General features: G+C 45.1%; 1 protein-coding gene across 3 annotated transcripts in view; it reads left to right on the forward strand.

Annotated features, from left to right (window-relative positions):
- The window catches only part of TBX20 (T-box transcription factor 20), a 41036-nt gene extending 28325 nt beyond the window's left edge, over positions 1 to 12711 (forward strand). For 2 of the 3 annotated variants that reach the window (XM_082192871.1, XM_082192872.1), the window contains exons 7-8: positions 9715 to 9827; positions 10716 to 12711. In XM_082192871.1, coding sequence (XP_082048997.1) covers positions 9715 to 9827; positions 10716 to 11056 — 454 coding nt within the window. In that variant the 3' untranslated portion in view covers positions 11057 to 12711. Of the gene's footprint in view, positions 1 to 3777; positions 4319 to 9714; positions 9828 to 10715 lie in introns of those variants that run through there. The other variant, XM_082192873.1, reaches the window with a different exon arrangement.
- Positions 12712 to 20444: the final 7733 nt, after the last annotated feature.

Below are 20444 nucleotides of genomic sequence, written 5' to 3' on the forward strand. Positions count from 1 at the left end.
CTTTGCTCCATTTATACAGTAGAACCTCAGTTGTCAAACGCTTCGGAAGTCGAACGTTTCGGCTTTCGAACACCGAAAACCCAGAAGTGAATGCTTCCGTTTTCGAACACACCTTGGAAGTTGAATGGCTTCCCAGGCGCGGTTCTCCATTTTTTCAATGGATTTTGCCAACTGGCAATTGTGCCTCGAACATTTCAGAAGTCGAATGGTCTTCCGGAAAAAGGATTACGTTTGACAACCGAGGTTCTGCTGTAATGGGTGTATGAAGGCAACCATGTTGTTTCTGTCCCACATTTTAAAAATGTGGTCAGATCATCTTAGTCCCTTAGCAGGATGGCAGCTGGTTTAGCACAGATTATTTTAGCTGGTCATTTCTATGCCAAGGGCAGGATCCCAATCCCAACCCCATTCACTGAATACCCCCAGCATCAAAATCATTTGAAAGGGTGATACTAAATCACACATTTCTGCAAGAAGGTGACAGTCCTTTCTAAGAAGTAAGCCCCATGAATACATTCACACCTGTGTGCAACAAAAATGTTTTTGATTGGGCTATTTATATACCACATGATTTCTGATGTTCAAGTTGCACCCCTGTCCAGCTGGCGCTTTGGGCAGGTCCCATACTTACATGCCTGGCTTGCTATGTGATTACCACTCCATCAGTAATGTGGTGACCTTCAGATATTCTTGGATTCCAAGTCTCATCAGCCACAGGAAGCATGACCAGCGGTCAGGGTTGATGGAAGTTGGTGTCCAAACACATCTGGAGAGAACCACACCAGCTACCTCAGGCCTAGTGGACTGGAAACAGTTTGGCTTAGTGCAAATTTATACGTACCAAAAACCTTTCATTACACAACTCCACTCATTTCATTGAATGACGGACCTTGAAAACAACTTGCAAAGTTAATAGAGTCTCAACTGCCATTTCTGGAAACAAACAATATTATCAGTTCCATTTACATGCCTTGGCACGGACGGTTTGCCAGTTCACATTCACACCTTCTTGAAAGGTGGATATTTGATTAGCTCTTGTAATCAGATAATCCATTTTTTGAATGGACTTCCTAAGGCAGACACACTTTTGTGTATGAACAATTTGGGCTATAGCATGGTCACCTATGCTGGGCAAAGCATCTGTGAGGACTTTTATTCACTGCACACTGCCTGTCTTTGGGTTGACCTAAATAGTGTGAATGTGGGACAAAGCTTTGGATTTAATTTCCAGATATTTAAGTCTGCTTTTTTTCCTAACTAGCCTTTAGGGAGGGAAGCAAATCAGATCAATTGATCTTTAGAGACCTAAAGAAATCAAATTAGGCTGGAGTCAGTTACCGCACTAAACCATCTAGTAATTGGATTGCTCCATGTAACTGATTGAACACTGCTTCTATCTGCTGCAATAGAGGCTGGGCTTCCTTTCGGTTGATCTGAGAGAAAAAACACATCTTTTTATGACATGATGACAGACATTGCACTTTTCTAGCCTAATTGAATATGTTTTTTATAAATACACGACTCCAACAATTTCAAACTTCCCATTTCAAATTTACGGTCTCTGCCAGGACTTAATTTGAGCCAGGGCTCCACTGCGGAATCTGTGAGCTCAGCCTGTTTTCGATGGCAGGGCTTTGTCTAAGAGCATAGACAGAGTGCTTTCCCTCCACTGCTGAGATCCTTGTTGGGTGAACACCTGGGCTTAAAGGCAAACTTCATACAGAATGGTTTCCAGGCAGGTTGAGCCTTAGCCCAATACCAGACTGCCTACACAGTGCTAGGTAGCATTTCTGCAGGCCCAGTTCTCTGCAAATGGATTCCTATCGGTATTCTGTTGTATTCAGAGCCAGAGGGTTCATTGTCACTGCCCCCTTAAGCATAGTTTGCATGTCTACACAGAAGCACATGGGCGAGGCCATCTGAGTAGATGTTGCTCAGTCAGCCATTGTTCTCCCAGCTAGGCTCCCATCACAGGTAGGACAGCCATCATACCATGTTGTGATCATGTGTTTCTGATAGCTGCACGCATACTGCAGCTGGATATGGCTGTTGTGCGTGTGTGTGTGAGGAAGAGGATGGTATAGTTTGTTTTTGTCTTCTGCCTGTTAGTCACCCTTTCCCTTCTTCTGCACTGAGGTGCCTGGTGAATTTATTTTTATGCCTCCTTTGGAACCCATTTCGATGACTCACCTCTGGGGGTTGTTGTTGTTGTTTGCAATCTGGGCATTCTTCCAAATGTGCAAAGAGGCAACTGCACGAAACGAAAACCTTTTGAAATTTAGAACTAAAGAAGTCCTTCACGCTGGTGACTGCCAAGCCATGGCACTCCACATCCGCTTTGGCGGTTTTCTTTTGTCAGGCGTTGAATGGAGAGGCAAATTTGATTCGTGAGGTTTTATTATTTGTTCTCTCTCATTAATATTCTATTCACCAGCAATCACGTGAAAACAAAAGAGGAGAAATGATGAGTGGGTGACTTCTTACTGCATGGGTGGCCAAACTATGGCATGGGGAGAAGTCTGCGACTCTTGGGGATCAGCCCCTGCCTTCCCTTCCCAGCAGTGGCAGACTTTGGGCCCTCAAATTTCAGCGGTGCCCTGCGCCTATGCTAACATTTGGTGCTTCCCTGCTTCTCGTGCTCTGTTCCACAGCACTGCTGTGGTGCCCCCTGCAGTCCGGCTGAACCAGTCCCGCTACCCTAAAACAACTTCTTTTCCCAGTGCAGCCCAGTTGCCTCTCCCAGTAGGTTGGAGTCAAGAGACTAAACATATATGGTTGCACAAACAAGAATGGTAGTTGTTGGCACCTGCCTGTCTCAGGAGACAATAGAGTGTGCCTCCAGGGGTTGAAGTCATTAGCAGCACCAGGGCGCAAGCCTGGGAAGTGTGCATGGAGGTCCAGACAACAAGACCCCCCTCTCGGCCTCGCTGATGTGGTCCAAAGGCAAGCAGAGTACAGTGGTGCCCCACAAGACGAATGCCTCGCAAGACGAAAAACGCGCAAGACGAAAGAGTTTTCCGTTTTTTGAGTCGTTCCGCAAGACGAATTTCCCTATGGGCTTGCTTTGCAAGACGAAACGTCTTGCGAGTTCTTGCGAGTTTGTTTGCTTTTTCTTAAAGCCGCTAAGCCGTTAATAGCCGCTAAGCCGCTAATAGCCGTGCTTCGCAAGACGAAAAAACCGCAAGACGAAGAGACTCGCGGAACGGATTAATTTCGTCTTGCGAGGCACCACTGTAAGTTTGCCTGCAGGAGTTGCTAGAAGGAGGCATACAAGGTGACACCCAACCGTCTTAGGGACTTCACTCTGGATTTGTGTAGGGTTTAAAGGTAAAGGGACCCCTGACCATTAGGTCTAGTCATGGCCGACTCTGGGGTTGCGGCACTCATCTCACTTTATTGTCCGAGGGAGCTGGCGTACAGCTTCCAGGTCATGTGGCCAGCAGGACTAAGCCGCTTCTGGTGAACCAGAGCAGCGCACGGAAACACCGTTTACCTTCCCGCCAGAGTGGTACCTATTTATCTACTTGCACTTTGACGTGCTTTCAAACTGCTAGTTTGACAGGAGCAGGGACCGAGCAACGGGAGCTCACCCCATTGTGGGGATTCAAACTGCTGACCTTCTGATCGGCAAGTCCTAGGCTCTGTGGTTTAACCCACAGCGCCACCCACGTCCCTGTGTAGGGTTTACTGCTTAGTTTTTTCTACTGAAGATAAACCACAAGGCAGCGGAAGTTTAGGATCAGAGTTTTCTTTCTCCTTGTTGGACTACCTTTCCAGCTTCACGAGCCCCATCTGCCCCTTACTTCCCTCTACAGACAGCACATGCAGAAAATGCCTTCTTCACCATTGGACCCATAACTGGTCTCATCTGCTCAAAGAGCAGTGCTATCTTATGTTTTGGGCGTACCTGTTGGGTTGCTTTTGCTTGAGCCCTTTCCTGGAATTGCTGTTCTTTGTTAACTCGTTTTTTTTATGGAGAGCCCAGCTGACCTTGCTGTTGGCCTGTTGGAGTCCACTTTTTCTTTGTATTGACCTGTTTTTTCCAGTCCTGATTTGTGGGTTCATTTGTTTTGGTCACAATTGATGTATGACGTATTTCCATGCCCTGTCAGCTTTACATGGAGAAGGGCATAGCTCAGTGATGGAGCATCTGCTGTTGCCAGTCATTGTAGACCACCAGTACTGCGCTAGATGGACCCAACGCCTGACTGAATATGACAGTTTCCAGTATTCCTGTGTTCTTATTAATAAATCTGCTCTGTCCTATTTCCACATCAATCTGTAAATTAAAAACCAAACATTTGCATTATTCTTGAACATAATTTTTTTCATTTGAAATGGATTTTTGTGCACATTGTCTCCCAAAGCATGCATTTAAATCCCAAATACAGATTGTTGGTACTTTTCAAAATTGTGTATTTGTCCAGAATGTGTGAATCTGTTTAATTAAAGATATGGAATGAACAAAATTCTCCTCATCCCTAATATAATATAATTACAAGACTGGCCTGCTTAATATAAACAGGCAAAGAGTTGTTGAGGCTTTAGGAGCCCATTCACCTGTAATTAAACCTTTCCTGTTTGCAGCCCTTTTTATTGAGTGGGTGGTGGTGATTATTGTGCAGAGAGGGCACAAAACCAAGAGTGTTGTTAGAGAGTGACCTAGAGGTCCTAAGCCATGAATTTTGTGCACCAGGTTTGTGCCTACAAATGGTTCTCCGTTCACGTCAAAGGACGAGGAGCTCCATGTGTGCTTAGAGCTGTCCCATCCATTGAAGTGAATGGGGAAGTCATCTAGTGCTGGGACATATATATGTGCTCATGTGTGTGTTTATTCAGAGGTCTTGATTGGAAGCTATGGCTTCTATCAATCATGGAAGAAAAATATCTGTAGCATTTGTGACTGTTCTTTAGGATTCCTTTTAATGGATGGTATTGTCAAAGTTTATCTTCAGAGAAAAATGGGGTTAAGCATCAGAGGCAATGTATATCTGACTTATAAACATGCCCAAAGCTTTTCTAAAATTAAAGTAGAATTAAATAATTATTCACAAACTGACTGGCTCAGTATGTATCATTTTTGAAAAATGTGCAGTTGTGCAGTCTAAAAACACCCTAGATTGAATTTCTGCCTCAAATTGCCATTGACGTATTTTTATGGGGTAGAATTGTAATAAGAAATATATTGATCTGCCTGCTGGTAATTTATAAAATTATCTGCATCTGCTTATGAAAAACACCATCGCAAGGTGGCGGTGTACAGTACAAGGTGATCTTGCAGCCTAAGAACCTGTTGAGACATAAACGAGAGGAATCTTAGCATCACTAAATTGGGTGACAAAGCTTCCGTTTACAGGTAGGGTCAGTCATGGTGCTGCTCAGCTATTTGTGAAGAGAGCTGGATCCAGTCCCTGCCTGCTCCCCATATGTTAGCTTACATTTGTTTGGGGTCATCAGAGTACTTCCCTAGTGGCTGTGCATGTTTCAGCTGCATGTAGGAATTATGTGTTTTGTATTTGAAGAACATCTGGAAAGCAACATCGCATGAATTTGTGTGGTTTCAGCGTGTGACCCCCAGGTTTTCTCACATATGTGCTAAATCGTACATGGCCGTTGCTGGAGAGCAATTATTCATGTGTATGTAACAGTTATGGGGAACCTGCTATCTTCCCAGATATTGTTTGACTCCAACTCCTGCCATCCCCAACTCACCTGGCCCAGTAATCAGAGATGGAAGGAGCTGAAGTCCAGCAATTTACAGGCTTCAACTTAGGTTTGTCATCCAAATACAATGGTACATTTGTTCTCAAACTAAACCCGTTCCGGGAGTCCGTTTGACTCCCGAAACTGTTTGAAAACCAAGGTGTGGCTTCCAATTGGCTGCAGGACCTTCCTGCACTCCAGCAGAAGCTGCGTCAGATGTTTGGCTTCCAAAAAACGTTTGCAAACCGGAACACTTACTTCTGGGTTTGTGGCATTCAGGAGCCAATTTGTTTGACAACTAAGCCGTTCGAGAACAAAGGTACCACTGTAATATAAAAAATAAAAGGCTTGCTTCTGCAGTTACCTCTGTGCAGATGTTCACAGCACCTCAAGCTCAGGGGATGGAGCCACAGACGCAAGTCTCAAGTGGCCTCAGGTGATCTTGCCTTACAAACCGAGGTGGAGCTGATGAGCGCTTCCTGGCAGCGATCTCCATTAATGCCGCAGGGTTCTTGCCCATGCTTGACAGAAATGAATGGAGGTTGGGTAGGCGCATGCTTGGCAAACTGCACTGCGTTAGAGGTCAGGAACAGGAGACATTGGGGATGAGTCTGGTCTCTTGAGTATTGCCCGCTGGTCCCTGACATGCCAATTTGCAGACAAGAGAGGAGTATAGGAAGGAGTTTTGCTGGTAATCCAGCTTGACAGATGAGTGGGGCCAAAATCCCGCCTTCTACCCCCTCCGTAGAGCAACCCCCCACCATCAAAACCAGTAGCTGAAAAAGTAACTAAATGTTAACACCATGGAGTATTTACTTCAAGGGAGTGTATTGAACCAAAGCCTGGAGAGCCTTGCTCATCGACTCCATGGCCTTCGTAATAACATGAAATGGGGTTTTTTTTGCATTTCTCCTTTTGCTAGAATCAGGGGGGAAGGGGGCATTCAGATCCATAATGTAGCCAATGCAGCCTCTTTCTCTCCCCCTTCCCCTTTTCCTTGTAAGATCTTCTGGGAGATAACGCTGGATAGCCACTGTCTTCAATCACTTAAAAGGCAATAATTCAATTATAGCCTCCTCTCAGTAGCAACTGCCATTGCTTTCTGTCCACTTCCAGTCCCCGCAAGTAAATTGCTTCAATAAGATTCTCCTCCCTCTCCCCCTTTCACTCTTTACTCTCATTTCCCCTCTCCTGCAAGAGGCTTGTATATGTAATGATACCAGTGATATTCCAAGGACAAAATATTCTCGGTTCTTTTGTAAGGAGATGGGATCACTGTGATGGATTTATTGCACTGTTTGGTAAACTGTCCTCCCCATTTTATTTTATTTTTAAATGTAGTAGGCTTTGCTGAAAGGCAATGCATTTTTAGTTAGCCTGAGTTACCAAATGCGGGTTCAGCAGGGATCTCTGCCAAAGGCTAGGTTTAAATGGCTTCAATTAACTGGATTGTCTATGGGAGCAGGGATAGACAGCTGATTTGAAGTGCACCAGGTCAGACTGGCCTTTGGGGAATCCTGATAGATAAAATGGCTTTGTTCATTAAATCGGTTCTTCTTCTTACTACTACTACTACTAAGCTTTCTAGCAGTGCAGCTGAAATCTATGTGATGTTTCTTGTTAAGTATTTGAAAAAATGAAATGAAACTTCGGGTGAATTCTGTACTCATAGTGAACACACAGAAAAAGAAGCAAATTGCTTCTCTGCCCTGCTGCGTGAGTTTAATCAGAATCATTACAAAAACCTGTCCCATGAGAAGCTGAGGCAGACGGGATCAAAGCGACCCAAACTGCAGTGACCCCCAGCACAGTGGGGTCAAAAATAAATACCATCCTCTATCACAATCTCCTGACTGTAAAATCTGCAGTGAGTGGTAGTCACTGCTGAATTGGCTTGAATTCTGTGCCCTCTGGCTTGTGATGCTTTGGCAGCTCTGGAAATAATCTGGCTCCCGGCCGGGGAGAATTTACACAATTATGTGCTAGTGCAAGGGTAGGGAACCTCAGGTCTGGGGGTGGCGTTGAATGTGGCCCTTCAGACTTCTTTATGTGGCCCCTGGTTATGCTTTTTTGCATATCTCCTCCTGGCCATACTCCACAAATGCTTTTGCCTGGCTGCAGTGTGCCTTTGAACAGTGACAAATGCCTTTTGCGTGCCTGGGTGGAAGATGGAGAGTTGTGTGTTGAAAGCTCTGACTTTTGCATTGCCCACTACACAAAGCTTCTGGCCGTGCTCTCCACTGAGACGCAGTCCCACAGAAAATTATGGGGAGCTTACTTTTCCAGCCCTAGTGGTGCAAGTATTTAGGCATGTTTGCGTTCTGGCTGATTCCCATCCCCTGGTGCCCTGGCATTATTCTATTGTCCAATCTATAATAACCAGGTAGAGTTACGATTTTTCCTCCTCTACCACCAACAATATCACCCAGTGGGTGAAAATAATCTACTGTGTTAGGCTGTGGGTACAAGTACAAACTAGTTAGGATGTAACTCTGCATGATCTTCTGCCCTTACTAAGGCTCCCAGTAACAGGTTTATTATCTGCTACTTTGAAAGCTTCTCTCAATGTTCGAAACTGAAAAGAAAGTATGTGTGGTTCTGATGTTATTTTAATAATTGTCAGCATATACGCGGGTGGCGCTGTGGGTTAAACCACAGAGCCTAGGACTTGCCGATCAGAAAGTCAGCGGTTCAAATCCCTGTGATGGAATGAGCTCCCGTTGCTCGGTCCCTGCTCCTGCCAACCTAGCAGTTCGAAAGCACGTCAAAGTGCAAGTAGATAAATAGGTACTGCTCCGGCAGGAAGGTAAACGGCGTTTCCGTGCGCTGCTCTGGTTCGCCAGAAGCGGCTTAGTCATGCTGGTCACATGACCCAGAAGCTGTACGCCGGCTCCCTCAGCCAATAAAGCGAGATGAGCGCCGCAACCCCAGAGTCGTCCGCAACTGGACCTAATGGTTAGATAGTGTCAGCAATAGCATCTGGGATTGGTTGCAGCTGTGAAGGTATTGGCGGCGAGCCTTTAGGCTCGGGTGGCGGTTAGGCATTGGAATAATGTGGTGTGGTGTGTCGAAGGGCTAGGTGTGGCCATCGCCTATGCCTTCAATTTTTGGGTATTCCGTTAAAGGAATCTGGCGGTCGTGTGTTCTGTCCGATGCCTGCTTGGCGGGAGGCCATAGCACGACCCTCGGTGACATCGGGGGGAGTCTATAGTTGGATTAGCATCAACAGGCTCCACCTACTGGTGAATAAACCCACTTGCTTTAGAGATCCAATGCCTAAGCCAATACCTTTTCCACTGCTGTAATCAATAAAGTTGTGGCCTTTCCATGCCCATTAACCTTATAACATGTGTCCTTGTGTATTCATTCTGCATCGGGTCCTCGAACCACAACCATATGTCAGGAGTGCTCTGATGGTGTTTCCTGCTTGGCAGGGGGTTGGACTCGATGGCCCTTGTGGTCTCTTCCAACTCTTCTATGATTCTATGATTCTAATGGTCAGGGGTCCCTTTACCTTCAACATGCCCTTTAAGATCCTCTCTATGCGCCCATCATAACTGGGGCTCCTGCAACTCTGTTCTAGTCTATGGGGTACTCTATTTTATTGGGTACCCCATAAAGTCAATTTTCAGTCTGACTTACCTCAGTCAAGACTCCTGGTGTTTTTTACGGGGATATCTGAAAGGGCCTTCAGTTCAAAAGAATCCAAGCGCATGCTTCCATTGTATGTCCATCAAACAGCTGCCCAAGACATTTTGACACCTGAGGTAAACCACAAAATGCCCCACTTTCCCACCAGGGGAACGTGAAGTGAAGATTTACATCATGAACGAGATGAGGGGATAAAGATCTAAGTCTGAATTTGCTGTCCTTGCGCATCCTGCCACCTGAGGCAGTGGCCTCACCATGCCTCTTGTCTGGGCTGGCCCATACTAGGAGTAGAGGGAGCTATTAAAGAAGTGTATAGATGGCTTTCAGTCTGTTGCTAACGTGGAATGTTGCCTTTCGCAGAGAAAGCGTAGAGAGCCTTATTCAAAAGCATTCCTATGCACGATCCCCCATCAGAACCTATGGAGCAGAGGATGAAGTTCTGGGAGACGAGAACCAAGCCGCCCAAAGCAGAGGTAGGAGAACATCTGATCTTGAAGAGGTTCAAGACCAGAACCTTTGGTGCTTTCAAATGAGCCCACAATTTGGGCTTCTTCCATGCGATTCCTGTATCATCGTGAATCTGATTATGCACAATGCTTGGAATCTGCGTGCCCTCTCCTTTTATTTATCAATTATTTTTAAATGACCCAAGATAAATAAATTAAATTTGTTATTTATTTTTAAATAACCGGCCCCCTGAAGAAGATCAGCTTTGCCTGCTGTGCATGTGGCAGTGACCCCTTTTAATAATAATAATAATAATAATAATAATAATAATAATAATAATTTTATTATACCCCGCCCTCCCCAGCCAAGACTGGGCTCAGGGTGGCTCAGGGCAGCTAATACCCGATATAAAAACAAATTGATTGAAATACAACTTAAAAACAAGATTAAAATACAACAGTAAAACATTAAAATATTAAAATACAGCCTCATTTCAATGGAAACTCAAATAAAAAACTTTTTGGGGGATGATAACGTCAAGTCTTCACTAAGGCTAACTTTCCAGACTGGTCCTGCATGGGCCAGAAAAAAAGCCAGGCAAGTCCTCAAATAGGGGTTCCATCACAGAAGGAAAATGAAAGAGGGGGAGGGGATCAGGCTGATTCCAAGCCAAAAGCCGGTGGAACAACTCCGTCTTACAGGCCCTGCGGAAAGAAATCAGATCCTGCAGGGCCCTGGTCTCATGAGACGTGTGTCCACCAGGCCAGAGCCAGTGTTGAGAAGGCCCTGGCTCTGGTTGAGTATGCCCCCTAACCTCATGTGGTCTTGCTATGGCAGCCCCATTACTTACATCAGTTGGTACTTTGGATATAGTTGCTCTTATGCAAACCTTGACTCTTTTCCTTTGTTTGCAGGATCAGCTTTTACCACTTCCGACAACCTGCCCCTCAGTTCCTGGGTCTCGTCGACCTCAAGTTTCCCGGGATTCCAACACCCGCAGTCCTTGACCGCTCTTGGTTCCGGCGCCGCGTCCATAGCCACGCCGATTCCTCACCCGATCCAAGGCTCCCTGCCCCCATACAGCCGCCTGGGAATGCCTCTAACCCCTTCTGCCATTGCCAGCTCGATGCAGGGCAGTGGCCCGACGTTCCCTTCTTTCCACATGCCCAGGTACCACCACTATTTTCAGCAGGGTCCTTACGCAGCGATCCAGGGACTGCGCCACTCCTCTGCGGTGATGACCCCTTTCGTATGACTGACCTAAGGCGAGAGAAGCCAAGACTTGGCAGGCAAACCAGCCTGGGCCTGTTGGGAAGGCCCAGGGCGAAACGACTAAGAAAACCAGCTTGCATAAAGGCGTTGTGGAGTTAGATCCCTCCTCTTGAAGGATCCGTGTTAAGGGATGGTTAAGGGAGCTCGAGTGGCTCTGAAAATGGGCATGGCCCAAGGGACTTCAAATGTTGCAAGGTCTCTAATTAAACGCTGAACGATCTGAAGGTGCATCATAACCACTAGATGTGAGGCTGCCATCATGCAGCAGTGTATAGTTTGAATTGTGTATAGACTTCCCCTCCTGACAGAGGCCAAAGAGGCAATACTGTGCTGATAACTTCATTGCTTTTTATGAATGGGGTGGGGGGGGCGATATTTGTTGCTTTGAGCATGTTTAGGCTACTTCAGCATTAAGCTCGCTATGAAAGAAACAGAAGGAAAAGACTGCACCATTCCCTTCCCCGTACCATCCTTTAAACTCCTTTATTTTAAATATGGAATCCAGTTAGTTAAGAACACTGGGCATAATCCGCTGGAATTCCTCCTGCATGAGCCTTGTTTGAAATGAATGGAAGCTGTTTCACCAAACCATAGATAGGGTTAACCACAGTTTGCCAAATTCAGATGATAGAACATGCCAATGGTTCATATAGCTCAGGTGTTTTTTTCTTGGATACTGACAGCAGCAGGGAGGACTGATGGTAAAACAGGGTGACTGAAGATTGCTCTGCATTCTGTTATTTTATTCACAGCTCATTGCAAATGTTGGGACAATTTTTGGGGTACGAATCTATGGTGTCTGTCACATGCACCTCACTCTTACCATCTGCAATGGCGATATATCTGGAATTGGTGAGGGTGAGGTTTAGCACCGTGTTACTTTGAAGAACATTGTAAAAGGCTGAAGAGCAGCAGCTTCAGGCTTCATCTGTCTGTTACTCAGCCCTGATCCATACATGTTGCTCTGGGGCTGGATCTTATGACTAGATCCCATGCCTGCCCAGTAATTTGGTAGGATCGTATAAGCAGTATTGATGCCAGTGTCTGTGGGCCATATTGGGTGTGTTCATGTGGTCCCTGGGAGTCTATTTATTTATTTTTGTACTTTTCCATCCTGCCTTTCTTCCATCATGGAACTCAAGGTAGGTTACATGGGATTTCCAGGTAATCTCCCATCTGGGCACATGCCAAAACTGCTTAGCTTCAGCAAGATGGCTGCATCATGCGGACCAAGAGCACACCCTTAATTGATCACCAGACATTATTGGAGCATTGTGGGAGGCCACAACTGATAACTGACAACTCCGTTGATCTGACATTGTATCTACGAGGCCTACCTGGGTTAGAAAAATATGTCGCAGAGGAACATTTAGAAGTGGGAAGTTGTTGGCACCTGCCGTTGTTCACCTTCAAGGCCTTCTTCCTTGCATAATTGCATTTTGGAACAAAAGGTGAGACGTGAAGCGTTTCCTTTCCCTGATTATTTTGTAACGCAGAACACTACAAATTCAGTAGATAGGCATCAAGAGTTTCCGTAATGAGAACGAGCATGGAAAAACTCAAAGAGGTACATCGGTGTGTGGTCCTTGCTGAAAATTAGAAAAACGCAATAGGGAAAACCTCAGTCCTGGAAGGGTGGTGGAATCCAACCCACTCCCAATCAGACACCCTGAATGGGAACACATATCTGTAATATGGAAAGACCGAGAGGAGCAGAAAGCCACATCTCATGATGAGTCAACAATGGCCCAACCAGCATTTTTTCAATTCATTGTTTAAGCAAGTTCCTAGCTAAAGAACCGAAAGCATTGAAACTACATTCTAAAAGGCCCAATAAATTTTCAGTTCTCTTGATTTCTAATTCCATAGTATGAAGATTTATCCAATGGATAAACTGGGGGCTGCAAAGGATTGCAACCTTGGTGTTGCCCAATCCTGTTGAGAAAGATCTAGAGAACGTTAAGGGAGGGTGGCATCACAGAACCACTAGCTGTATGGGGTTGCTTAAAACTGACTCTCTGGCTGCTTTAGCAATGTGGAGAGCCTGTAGTGTTTAGGATCTGGCTCTGCGATGAGACAAGCATTACCTTACCATGTTCCCAGAACCCAGTGGTTGTTAGAGCCAAGGACAGGCTGAGACAACTTCTTATTATTTTGTCCTCACCCTTCTTGCTGCTGAGTTCTTTAAGACCAACAATGAGTCATGGTGTAGTGGGGGGCAGTTGTCCCAGACACAAAATTGTTAGGGGCGCAAAATTTCAACACTGCCTCAATACAGCTGTGTGCTTCCGTTGCTTGGCTCCATTGAAAACTGCTTCTCCATGCAAACCAGGAAGTGATGCGGACACCATTAGGCAGTTGAATGTCTATGTGTCCTCCATCTGTTTCTCTCCACCCCACCTGCTATTCATGGCCCCGGGCACAGGCAACCCACGCTATGCCACTGTTACGTTCTACGTAAGAAGGTAGGTAGCAGGAAAGTGGGAGCAGAGTGAAGTTGTGGGGCACTGTCCCGTTTGCCCTAAAGGATTTACCTCCGCTGCCTGGATCTGCTTGCAAATCCATGGAAGCAGGTTGGAAATGATGGTAGAAACTGCTTACCTGACTGATGGGAAAGAAGAAACAATCCGTTCCTCCCCACAGGTTCATAGCTGCTGCAGTTGGTTCACCCTAAGCCTAAGGGCCTGTGATTTAAACCAGACTTAGGGTACATGTAGTTTATCTGCCACTTGTGGGCAGATAAACACTGAAACGGCTGCTCAAAATAGTGGGCGCAGTAGATGACTTTGTGGGGCTGTTAGGCACACATCAAATTTCATGATGTAAGTAAGGGTTCCCTCTTCTCATTTCTGCAAAATGTGTCATGTCCCATTTGCATGTGTTGAGCATTTCCCAGTACAGTGGTGCCTTGGGTTACATACGCTTCAGGTTACATACGCTTCAGGTTACAGACTCTGCTAACCCAGAAATAGCACCTCGGATTAAGAACTTTGATTCAGGATGAGAACAGAAATCGTGCTCCGGGGGTGCGGCAGCAGCAGGAGGCCCCATTAGCTAAAGGGGTGCTTCAGGTTAAGAACGGACCTCTGGAACGAATTAAGTACTTAACCCGAGGTACCACTGTACTGCAGAGATTGGGCAGCAGCTGCACCTGCGCACTGAAGCTGTTGGACTAGGATGCCTTTAGGGTTGGGGAGTCAGCTAAACGTTTTCCTTTTCACTTTTCCAACTTGCTTTTACCACAAAGATTCTTTGATTTTCCTGCTCATTATTTGCAGTAAATATGGTTCTGGTACTTCCTGAATCTTAAAAGGATGAAGGGTTTATTTATGACAGTTTCTGGTTTAAAAGATCAGGGTTTGATATTGTTTTAAAATACTGAAGAAAGTGATTTCAGTCAATAAATGTGTTACTTTCTAAATAACTTGTTTTTAAAAGTATTTTGGACAAAAAAATTACAGATTGCTGTATTTTAGCTTTGGCACATTATAAACGAGCATTTAGTTTCTTACTGTAACACCAGAAATAGGAGGAAAGTGTTTCTGTAAACATAGGGAAAGTAAAAACTGGAGGTAGTCTCTCTTAACAGAATGTATTACTGGTCTGTTTGCTGTGTTAAATGGTTTAAATTAATTGTGTGAACACATTCACCATGTAATGACGTGTGCGTGTGCGTAATTTGGGAGATGAGGGCAAAATGTTTTACGAAAAAGAAGTTGAGTATGTAAGACTGCAATCCGAAATCCACTTATCTGGGAGAAAATCCCATTGAGCACAATGGGACTAATATCTGTGTCGAAGTGTATAGGCTTGCACTGCAAATTAGAAAACAATATGCAGCATCAACAACCAAAAGATTCTTTTTAAGTGCAATATATTTATTTCTGCCAGAAATATAATATCAACATGATGTGATATTTCAAGCACTAAATGTGATTTGTAAACAGCTTAAAATGATTATATATAAATATATATATATATCACAAAGTTGTACATAAGTGCAAATGTGTGGATATTCATTTTTTCCTTTCATTAAAATACTGGGATTTTTAAATATGGTATGTGTTCATTTGTTCAAGCTTGTTTCAATTTTAAACCATTTGACATATAGTATTTTTGAATGGCCATGCAGAGCACCTGCTTTCTACCAGCACCCCAAAGTCAAGACCCAAAGCAGGACTTGAGGACAAATAGGCCTCTCTCATGTTTATATTCCCCAGCTGGTATTGAGAGCCAAACTGCCTCTGTTTGTGGAAGCAGCAAGTATCCATCTTGATTAGTAAAGGTAAAGGGACCCTTGACCATTAGGTCCCGTCGTGGACGACTCTGGGGTTGCGGCGCTCATCTCGCTTTACAGGCCGAGGGAGCCAGCGTACAGCTTCCAGGTCATGTGGCCAGCATGACTAAGCCACTTCTGGTGAACCAGAGCAGTGCATGGAAACACCATTTACCCTCCTGCCAGAGCAGTGCCTATTTATCTACTTGCACTGTGTGCTTTCAAACTGCTAGGTTGGCAGGAGCAGGGACCGAGCAAAGGGAGCTCACCCCGTCGTGGGGATTCGAACCGCCAACCTTCTGATCAGCAAGCCCTAGGCTCTGTGGTTTAACCCACAGCGCCACCCATGTCTTGATTAGTAGCCACTGATTACTCTCTCCTCCTTGGATTTGTCTAATGCCCAGTGCCGGATTTATGTATGAGCTAAACAAGCTATAGCTTAGGGCCCCACTCTCTTGGGGGTCCCCCCAAAAAATGAAAGAAAAAAACAACTGGATGTACATTTCCAACATATAAGATAAAACAAACAAATAAAATAAAACCTACATACAGTTACAGCTTAATAATTATTTCACTATTAATATACTTTTTAATTGCATTTCAGTTCAACAATTACTTTGATAAAATGCATATAGTGGTGCCTCGCAAGACGAAAAGAATCCGTTCTGTGATTCTCTTCGTCTAGCGGTTTTTTCGTCTTGCGAAGCAAGCCCATTGACGGATTAGAGGATTAGCACTATTAGCGCTATTAGCGGCTTTTAGTGGCTTATCGGCTTATCGGATCAGCTGATAAGCGGCTTAGCGGCTTAGAAAAAGGGGGGAAAGGAGAAAAAAACCCCACAGGAACTCGCAAGACATTTTTGTCTTGCGAAGCAAGCCCACAGGAGATTCGTTTTGCGAAGCACCTCCAAAACGGAAAACTCTTTCGTCTAGCGAGTTTTCTGTCTTGCGAGGCATTCGTCTTGCGGGGCACCACTGTATTTTGTTATGTGCAAATGGCTTTAGGTAGAAGAAGAAGAAGAGTTTGGATTTGATATCCCGCTTTATCACTACCCAAAGGAGTCTCAAAGTGGCTAACAATCTCCTTTCCCTTCCTCCCCCACAACAAACACTCTGTGAGGTGAGTGGGGCTGAGAGACTTCAGAGAAGTATGACTAGCCTAAGGTCACCCAGCAGCTGCAGGTGGAGGAGCAGGGAAGCGAACCCGGTTCACCAGATTATGAGTCCACCACTCTGAACCACTACACCATGGTGGCCTATTAGGTAGGTAGGCACACTACCTATTAGGTCCATAAATTACCATACAGCATATATTCAACACAAAAAACAGTGGCAATTTGTTTGTTGACAAAGGACAGCTGGACATATAAAGGGTCCCATTACATTCAGTAGCTTAACAATAATAATAATTTTTATTTATACCCTGCCCTCCCCAGCCAAGGCCAGGCTCAGGGCAGCTAACAAGCAATAATAAAAACAGGTTGAATGAATACAACTTAAAAACAAGATTAAAATACAACAATTAAAATACTGAAACATTAAAATATTAAAATGCAGCCTAATCGCAGGAGAAGGAAAAGAAAAAAGAGAGGAGGGAATCAAATTGGCTCCAAGCCAAAGGCCAGGTGGAACAACTCTGTCTTACAGGCCCTGCGGAAAGAAATCAGATCCTGCAGGGCCCTGGTCTCATGAGACAGAGCATTCCACCAGGCTGGAGCCAGTGTTGAAAAGGCCCTGGCTCTGGTTGAAGCTAATCCAACTTCCTAAATCCAGCCCTGCTAATGCCCATTTAAAGCCATCTAAGTCGGCGGCCATCACCATGCTCTGTGGTAGCGAATGCCAGATAGTGCAGGCCTGATCCTGCGATATCTCCATTGGGGAGGAGGAACAAGCTTGGTGGCCAACCGGTGGCACATGCCATTTTTTGAGAGACCTTCTCCTTTGCCCTTTTAACCACACGACTCCCTTTTTATTTGTGTTTTAGCTCAACAGAGCTAATTTGGCACTGGAATCTAGATAGATTTTAGTCTGGGTTTGGTAAGAAACAAATCCAGTTGCACAGTACCGTGGGGCACTGTGGCGTTTGCCCTCCTAGGTGGGTCATAAGGAAAGGTTTAAATGAGTGTGATGTGATTGGCCAGTGGGAACCCAAGGGGAGGAGTTAGAGTTAGAGCTGGAGTTGTTGGGAAGTCAGTTGTTGGGAGTTGGAGAAGGAAAAGGGAGGATAAGTCTGTGGGTTGGTCTAGTTTTGATGTGAGGGAGTGAGAGAAACTGTTAGGAGGAGTCAGACAGACAGTTGGGATAATCAGTTAGAAGTTATTAGGAAGGTATAGGCCGGTATAGAATCATAGAATCATAGAGTTGGAAGAGACCACAAGGGCCATTGAGTCCAACCCCCTGCCAAGCAGGAAACACCATCAGAGCACTCCTGACATATGGTTGTCAAGCCTCTGCTTAAAGACCTCCAAAGGAGGAGACTCCACCACACTCCTTGGCAGCAAATTCCACTGTCGAACAGCTCTTACTGTCAGGAAGTTCTTCCTAATGTTTAGGTGGAATCTTCTTTCTTGTAGTTTGGATCCATTGCTCCGTGTCCGCTTCTCTGGAGCAGCAGAAAACAACCTTTTCTGCTTATCCTTATAGAAACTAAGGATAAGAAACTGACAAGAAAAATGGCAGCTTTCCCTTAGTCTACGTTTCTGTTCTCCTCTGACTTGGTTCTCCCAGTGGTATATAGGGCCATGGTAGGGACAGAGGAAACTGCCATATGCCATATATTGAATTAGACCACCCATCAGGGTCTTAGCCAGACTCCATTGGGCCTGTCCTGTACTTTCAGGCACAGCCTATAATGAAGGTGTGGAAGGGTGTGTGTGTCATGGAGAGGTTAGTTCCCCTTGTCTGACTTCTAGGATATCTAGGATATCTTACGGAGTCCTATTTTTCCTGAGTCGAACAGGATGGGCAGAGGTTTCCTCCCTGCACCCATGCGTTCCCTTGGGACTCCTCCATACTGTCAGCATCGCCCTAGAGCCAGTGCACCAACTGGACTCTTGCACCTCAACCCCGACTGGGCTAGGCGAGCTGGGAAGCACTGCCAGAGACCTCCTTCTCACAGGAACAGGTCACAGTGCTGTGGACTCACAGCTTAGAGCTGAGAGCACCAGATTCACTGTCTCAATAATACAGTCGTTGCGCAGCAGAGTTTTGCAGAGTCTTGCAGAGTATAAACCACTCGGAGAGCAGCTCTGTAGAATATCTTCCTTTTATTCTGTAACTACAACTATGATACAAAACTATATACAGAGCTGAATGTTCTAAGCATAAATCAATGCTACACTGAGAGTCTGCAGCTGCACTTAGCAGCAATCTTATCTCCAGAATCTCTAACACTCTCACTTTCTCCGATACACTGACTGACTGACTCTCTCTCACACACACAGATATGTTGCTGGGCAGAATAAGTAGATAGGCAGGACACACCTCCTTCTCTCTGGAGAGTCAGCAGAGACCATCAGGAGATGGTCAGGAGATTCTTGGGTATGGGAGGGGTGAAATCTCCTCATCCTCCCCCATTTCATCCGACCATTTCAAGAATCTTTAACATAACTGCAATTTACACATACACTCCAAAAGTTGTTCTCTGCTTACAACCTTGGTTAACATATTTGCAGGTATCTCTCTCCCGGCATATAACACACTGTGACAATACAAATGAATAAGCAGCTTCTGGAAAAATCTTCACACACATTTCTTCCTCTCAGATACAAATTGACATTTCTAATTAGGCAGATTTGAACAAACCATTTTCAGAACTCAAATACACGCTTTCCTTCAAATATCAGGTAAGGAAACAAATGCAGCGTTTTGTGTTATTACTCTCAGCACACTTCATGCCTGGTTTAAAAACCCCACCAGAGTTGCTCGTGACCGCAGTCTTTGCAAACTCTTCAGAAAACCTTTTCGGTGGTACACCCTTGGTTGTTCTCTCGGACCTGCGCAGAACTCTTTGATCCTCTTGTTCTGGTGCTTCCTCCTCTTTGGGAGAATGGGGAGCTAAAGTATATGAAGCTGCTAAGTCTGAGTCAGCGTCAGACTCACCTGAGGCTTTTGGGCTCTGATAATCTGTGCCATCATCTGGAACTACATTGGCATCAGGATTATCACCACCAACAACACTTGCCTCCCTCTTAACTTTCTTTGCTCCTTTTGCACCATCATCACAAATGGGATGGCACTGAAAAACACCAATCCTGTCCCATTTTGGATTGTCATCAATACTCCTGTTCAGCCTTATGGTTTTCGTGTCTGTGATCAGAACACGATAAGACCCTTTCTCATATCCTAGGAAAACACCATGTTCTCCACGCTTGCTCAGTTTGTCACCCTGCGAAGTGTGCACCCAAACCTCCGAACCAAAATTTTTAAAATGCTTTACACATGGCTTTCTTCCATGAAGCATCTCATATGGGGTGCAATTTACACTAGACTGGTACCTCCTGTTATACACATGACAGAAAAACGAAAGAGCTTCAGCCCAATAAGGATTGGGCAGCCCCGAATCATGTAACAGTGTTCTGATTCCTTGCTGCAGGGTCTGGTTCACTCTCTCACATAAACCATTCTGCCAGGGTGATCTGGGCGTGGCGGTCCTATGCTCAATGCCCTGTTCAGAAAGAAAACTCTCAAACTCTTCTGAACAAAACTCTCCACCCCTGTCTGTGAAAAGAAAACGTACATTCTCATTATGTACATTTCTGAGCCATTTACAAAACTGGCGAAACTTGGTAAAGGCTTCAGACTTTTTCTGCAGCATATAGACCCAAACATATTTCGAATAGGAGTCTATCAGAACCATGAAAAACCTTGAATTGCCTCTAGAGAGCGCTAGGGGCCCCACTAAGTCTGCATGAATGACTTCATATGGTTTCTTGGCCTCTCTCCCAGACTCTGTACCTTTGGGAGCTTGCCTTGCCTTACTCTCAGCACAAGAAACACATTTCATGTGGTAGGGACATTCTTTCAACTTCATACCACAGCCTGGAAATTCAAATGACCATAAACGCGATGATAATAATGAATACATTGGTCATGC

Source organism: Podarcis vaucheri (assembly GCF_965113315.1).
Source record: "Podarcis vaucheri genome assembly, chromosome: 12".
Classification (NCBI taxonomy): Eukaryota; Metazoa; Chordata; class Lepidosauria; order Squamata; family Lacertidae; genus Podarcis; species Podarcis vaucheri.